A 6,346-nucleotide genomic window follows, 5' to 3' on the forward strand; every position below is an offset into this window, starting at 1 on the left:
AAAATATATTTGAGTATATTATTTTTCAAAGTGTCAGAAATGGATAACAAAACTGCTATTTTCAATGACTACTTATTTTTTTCCAGCTTTAACATCGGTATCGGTTATCGGCTACATGAGCTTTAAAATATCGGCATATCGGATATCGGCCAAAATCCCAATATCGTGCATCCCTATATTTAACGTGATTAGACCGGAAAAAAGGTCTGGAGAGAGAGTGAAAACACGGGGTTCTCACCAGCATATTTAAGCGTAGCGGGCTGCTACACAGAAATTTAGGCCCCTACGCTCAGATTTTTCCTTGCTACATTCAAAAACTGCTCATAAAATGTCCTGATGAGAATCCTGAGGATGCTGCAGTTGTCTCTCCATGTTGGGACTTCGACCCAGGAATTCTGTGTGAGAGACAGGTATCCAATACGCGTTCCACCCCAACAAACAGATCAGAATGAACTGATGGAAAGATGGATGGAGCTAAATACAGAGCAATCATGAAAGTGAGAGGCTAAAAAAAACACTTGAGTCTAAGGCAAACTTTCACCTTCCATTTGGACAAAAATCTAAATATACAGTTAAAGAAACAACTCTAATATTACTCAAATCATATTAATGCATTAGAGTGGCCTAGTCAAAGTCCAGATGGAAATTTGTAAAAGTGTGAACATACTCAGACATCCGTTTAGAGAAGTTCTCCATGTAATCCTACAGTTTGTTATTTTGTGAAGAACTAGAAGCAAAACTTAAACCTTTGCACAAAGCTGGTGAAGGAATCCTGAGTAAAAATAGCAGCAAAGGTGGGTTTTTAAAACGGCGACAGAAAGAATGGTAGGGACTTTTATTGATGAAGAATTTTCTCATGATTTATCGCATAAAATCGACAAAATAATTTGGTAAAAGGTTGAGGGAAAATTGTGACATTTTCAAACCACTGCAATTCTTTTCAGTTAGCAGGAACCTCGACCTTATCAAGTAGAAAAGATAGAGAATGTATATATTACCAAGACATTTCGAGGACATCCGTTTAACTGCGGTATCTGAGCTGTGAGGCACGTCAACGGGCCGAGGGCACACAGGATGGAGTCCAGGAGAACTGACAAACTGCCAGACACCGCCACCATCCCCTAAATCATCAACACGTACATAATGCAATGCATACTAAGTTATGTTTTTATTAATGTGGGTAACAGTGGTGCAGAAGCTCACCTCTGTTTCCTGTAGCCGATGGCCAATCAGAGACAGGGACTCTCCTAACAGCTGCAGATGAGCTGCTGCGTCGATGGGGTCAACATCTGGCACCCGAGCCGGGGACAGAGACATGGTGCCAGGAGTTCTGGTTGGAGACACCAGCCCTGCCGCTGTTCCTGCAACTGATGGGAAAAGACACGGTTCAGACTGACGCCTAATAAATCCAACTATGACAAGATCATTTCCTTGTTACTTCTTGTGTTAGAAGAAAACATAGAATAAATGAGGCGCACAACATCAAATATGTTCTTTAAAACAGCCAAAAAGGCAGTAAAGAAAGAAAAGGTATATTTATAGATATTTTACGTCTGGCATTGAGGAGAGGCGGATCTTCTTGACTCAGAAATTAAGATTTAAAAAGTGTTCATTGTTATAAAGGAGTAGGAAGAATTTTTTTTCTTCATTTTCTATAGATGAAATGTGAGAAATAAGTGATGGTTACCGTACAGATAATGGTGGCTAATCGTTACAAGAATAAAGTGGAGATCTGTATTTATTAGAGACTGACATTTTTTGGGAATCCCACGGGTCACGGGATTCCCGTGGGATGGGAGTCAGTATTAGCAACGATCACGTGATTGGGACGGTACAGGATTAAACATTAACGGGAGCAAACCAATAGTAACTAAAAAAAACTAGGATCGATGCCAAAAAATAAAATAAAATAGAAAGGAAAAAATCCAGTACTGGCGCCGCCATTTTGTAGTTTTTTTTCTTTGAAGCCTACACTATAATGCGAGTCAAAAAAACTACACGACCCAAAAACCAACAGTGCTTCCGCTCTGAATTTTTCACCCGCGCTCAAAAACAATGGAGGGACCAACAGTTACTACAGTTAGAAACAGGAACTTAACTGACCCTTCATAGAAATTAAGATTCAATGTTTTGGCAAAAATCTTATTGAAGACAACAAGAATGGGAGTGGTGCAGGAGCGGGAGTCATTCTGAACGGGAGCGGGAGTAATTTCACCAGGAGTGGGACGAGACAGGATTTAGATTTCTACTCTGGCCCGGGATCGGGACACATTTTTTTTCTGACGGGACAGGAGTGAAAATCCACTCCCGTGTCAGTCTCTAGTATGTATGTATTTTTGTATGTATATATATTTACATAGTTTTAATGTTTTATTCTATTTTATGAACCTCTGTAGTCCAACGAACACTTATTCTATATCTTAAATCAGTTTTGAGGAGTTATAGCTGGTTTTATTTCTTTTTATATTTGTATTTTTCATTGTAGACTGCCTACTGTTGTGTTTTTTTTAGGTAGACAATTTTAAGATCTGTCCAGGGACAACAGATTGTTAAAATGAGAATAAATAAAAAATAGCCTTTTGGCTAATTCTGGTGCATTTGCAGGAATGCTTTTTAATGTACACTGTCCCTGTCAAATAAATAATTAAATTAAATCGCTCCCTTCCTCCGATGCAGTCTCTATCCATCCTTCACACAAGCTACCAAGTAAAATTTGCGGCTGTCATATTTAAAGCTTGTTAATGTAGATGTAAACACACTGAGGCACGGTGCTAAATCCAATCAGCAAAGGTTTCACTGACTGATAAAAAAAGAGGTTGTTACACACCACAGTCTGTGACCACCTTTAATATACATTAAATTATATTTTTCCTTTTATGAAAATCTTATTGTTTGCAGACAAGCAGCCGAAGAGTAGATTTGCAACCTCTGCGCTGTTTCACTCCAGTTGCAATGAAAGCCACCAGTGGCTGTTTTTTTTATTTTTTTATTTAAGCCCTTAAAGGATTTTTACACAGTAGGTTGAAATATATATATTTTTGTTTTGTTGTTTAATTCTACTTTAAACTATAAGTTAATTCACTAAAGACATGGTTGACATCCATAATTTAAACTTAAAACAGGCAAACAAAGATTACTTTTCCACTTATTTTTGTTCTAAGAGTGAAGTTTATGCGGTTTACATTTTAAAACCTTTTCCTGAGATCCCACAATATTTTTTTCCTGAGAACTGAAAATTAACATTTTTCTTTTAAACCTGACCACAACTTCTTCATATAACCTGATCACTTTTCCTGAGACCTCACACCTTTTTTCTCAGACTTTGTTTCCTGAGACTTGACAAGTCCCTCCATGACCTAACAACTTATATTGAGACCTGAACACTTTCTTGAGTCCTTACAACGTTTTTTTTTTTCTAAGATGTGAGCATGTCCTAAAACGTACACGTTACAGGTTATAGTCCAGTTGTATTTTGACACTTTTCAAGTGTACATACTGTATCCAGAGAGCGAAAATAGAGTTAAAGGATCCCTACAGCAGAAATACTTTGTATTATTCCCATAAAGAAAACCTCCCACATACCTTTAGTTTTGCCATCAGTCGAGGACTTTTGCTTCACAGTAGTGGCCTCAGCTTTGTTCTGTTTGTGCTGCAGATACTGGGCCTTCTGCCTCCAAACCTGAAAGGAAGGCAAAGCTGTTTAACCGTTGCTAACTTAGCAAGCGTCAGACTCCCTACATTCATGTGCTGAATCATGTTAAATATTTTCCATATTACAAGTTTTTAATCCTTAGTCAATTTAAACATAAATACCAAGGTTCCAAATTTCTTGATTTTATTTTTAGCGGGAAGACTTGGAACCAGCATCAAAGATAAATACAGGGATAAGGAATGAGGAATGTAAATATAAATATCTTTCCTTTTTCCAATAACAGAAAAAAATACTTTCATTAATCACACTGAAACACATGAAAACTTACTAGTTTATCTTTCTCAGGCATCGATTTCCACACCTCTGCCAGCCTCTTGCTTAGCTCCCCAAAATCTGCACATCACACACAGGAAGCATTGTTATAAGAGCTTTGAGATAAATCTAAAGGAACAGACTGCAAGAAGACTTTACTCACCTAAACCAGGCTGCTCTGCATTTATGTTGACCCGGTACTCTTTACAAAACACCTGGTATGCTGTCGTTGTCGTCTAAATCCGTAAAAACGACAATAGAACTCAATAATACCCACAGAGCTTTGCAATGATTTTCAGTTCGGAAAAAAAAAAAAAAAAAAAACTTGAAAAATGTTAACCTTTTCTTTATCTTTGTCGTGCTTTTCTCTGTCTTTATCCTCTTTCTTCTTCTTCTTCTCTGTTGTCCCGTCATGGCCTTGGTGGTGAGGAGTGACTGGTTTGTTCATGGCATACATTGGACCAACAGCACTATGGCTGACAGTAGGATGGGAGTGGCTGTGGCTTTTTGAAGATTCTGTGGAAAATGACACAAGGATGATGATATTATGGGCTATAAGAAGAACGCACTCCTCATGCATCTTGTATTGCTCTCTTTGTCACCCTTTAAGTATAACCGCTCATCATGTATTTCCACAGTAAACGGTAACCAGGACAGTGACAGTCGAAAAAGAAACGTTCAGGTCTGCTGCACTCATTTACATTTTAACCAAGCAGATCTGGATGCACACTTATTGACATTTAAATCTAAAAATTCATGCAAAGCAGTGCAGAGATAACCCAAAAGAAGTTTCAGTGTAATAAGCTTCTGCATGCTCGTCATTCTATTCCTACCTTTCAGTATCAGAGCATGTAAATGTTTAACTATAGTGTTGTCAGGAGTGGTCAACATTAAGTTAGAACTCAGGGTAATGACAGCAGTTGTTATGAAAGTAAAGCATTGGAAACAACAGAAATTCATGACAGTGGTGGACCTGATAACTGAGAGCGGATGCTGAGGTTCACGGTACCAAGAGGCAAACAACTTTCAGCCAAATCAGTCAGTACAGACCTCATTATCTGGCCTCCAGATTAAAGAAATCTATGCAATTGTNACGGTACCAAGAGGTAAACTTTCAGCCAAATCAGTCAGTACAGACCTCATTATCTGGCCTCCAGATTAAAGAAATCTATGCAATTGTATCTACGGTCAATATGCTTCCAATCCATACATGCCCAGGTGGAAAGCAAGCAGTGCTGTAAATCAGGCCTCTACTGCAGTCTAAAGGAGTGGAGGTGCATTCTCTGTAGTGACAAATTGTGCCTCTCTATTTCAAAATCTGATGGAGCAGTCTGGGTTTGGTGGTTGTCAGTAGGGGTATAAATCACATCCATCATGGCGATTCGATTCAGTATCGATTCCTGACCCAACGATTCGATTATTTTCAATACTCAAGAATACACCACGATACGATTCGATTAATTGCTTCATTTTTTTTTTTTCTTACCTTACATGCTAGACGATATTTCAAATTTGAAATAAATAAATGAAGGCTGTAATATCGTTATGCATTTTTTTTTTGAGAAACAACAGCAAATAACAGATGTAGAAACGTTTTACTCCACCTATTCCTATTAAAACCTCATTCACTGAAAAATAATAATATCCCTGCGTTATACATTCTGAAAGGCCGTGCATAAAAAAATACTGCACAAAATCAGTGCAATGAGTGCAATGCAAAACCTCGGCTCCAGACGCTCCGCTGCACCTCTCCCAAATTATAGCTGACCGCAGCTACAATTTTGTTTTTTTTACAGTTTTGTTTTTATGACTGAAATTGCGGAAAACAACTCGTGAAGTTGGACCCGCTAGAAGAGCGAGGTGCGGGAGAACACTGGGAGCCTTTTTCCACCTGGATCTCTCCTCTTTTTGGCCCTCATGTCCCTCCGTCGTCGGACTAAACTCGCCCCCACTTCCTCACCTCCTCAGCCGTATCTACACCCACAGCGTGTAGCACAGACCACGCTTCCATATTGAACATAAATAAAAAATGTCTGTGTCAAGCTCACTGCGACACACTGCTGTAAGAGTATAACCAGGAAGCGAGGTAGGAGGGCAAAATAGGTTTAGCGCCACCGCAGCACGGGAGGGAGAATTACGCCCAGGAGCAAATGGATAAAAATAGACCAGAGGAAAAAAAAAATGTGAATCGATGCATCAGATCGTCGGCTGTTGCATCGATACAAAACGATTATTATTTACACCCCTATTTGTCAGGAGAACATCTCATTTCTGAATGTGTTGTTCTGAGTGTAAAGTACATTAGGGGGGGTTATGTTGTTGGTCGTTATTTTGTACAATTTTGTGCTTCCAAGGTTGTGGAATTAATTTGGTGGACTGTTC

At 38.8% G+C, this 6,346-nt stretch overlaps 1 protein-coding gene across 1 annotated transcript in view; it reads right to left on the minus strand.

The window, feature by feature from the left end:
- Positions 1-6,346, minus strand: part of hmgxb4 (HMG box domain containing 4) — a 16,492-nt gene that overhangs the window by 3,378 nt on the left and 6,768 nt on the right. Inside the window, exons 6-11 of the mRNA XM_015390370.1 lie at positions 4,305-4,480; positions 4,128-4,200; positions 3,981-4,045; positions 3,583-3,679; positions 1,204-1,367; positions 999-1,121 (exon numbers count right to left, since the gene is read on the minus strand). Of these exons, the coding sequence (XP_015245856.1) occupies positions 999-1,121; positions 1,204-1,367; positions 3,583-3,679; positions 3,981-4,045; positions 4,128-4,200; positions 4,305-4,480 (698 nt within the window). The remainder of the gene's footprint in view (positions 1-998; positions 1,122-1,203; positions 1,368-3,582; positions 3,680-3,980; positions 4,046-4,127; positions 4,201-4,304; positions 4,481-6,346) is intronic.

Source organism: Cyprinodon variegatus, unplaced genomic scaffold (genome assembly GCF_000732505.1).
Source record: "Cyprinodon variegatus isolate N-32 unplaced genomic scaffold, C_variegatus-1.0 Scaffold495, whole genome shotgun sequence".
NCBI lineage: Eukaryota > Metazoa > Chordata > Actinopteri > Cyprinodontiformes > Cyprinodontidae > Cyprinodon > Cyprinodon variegatus.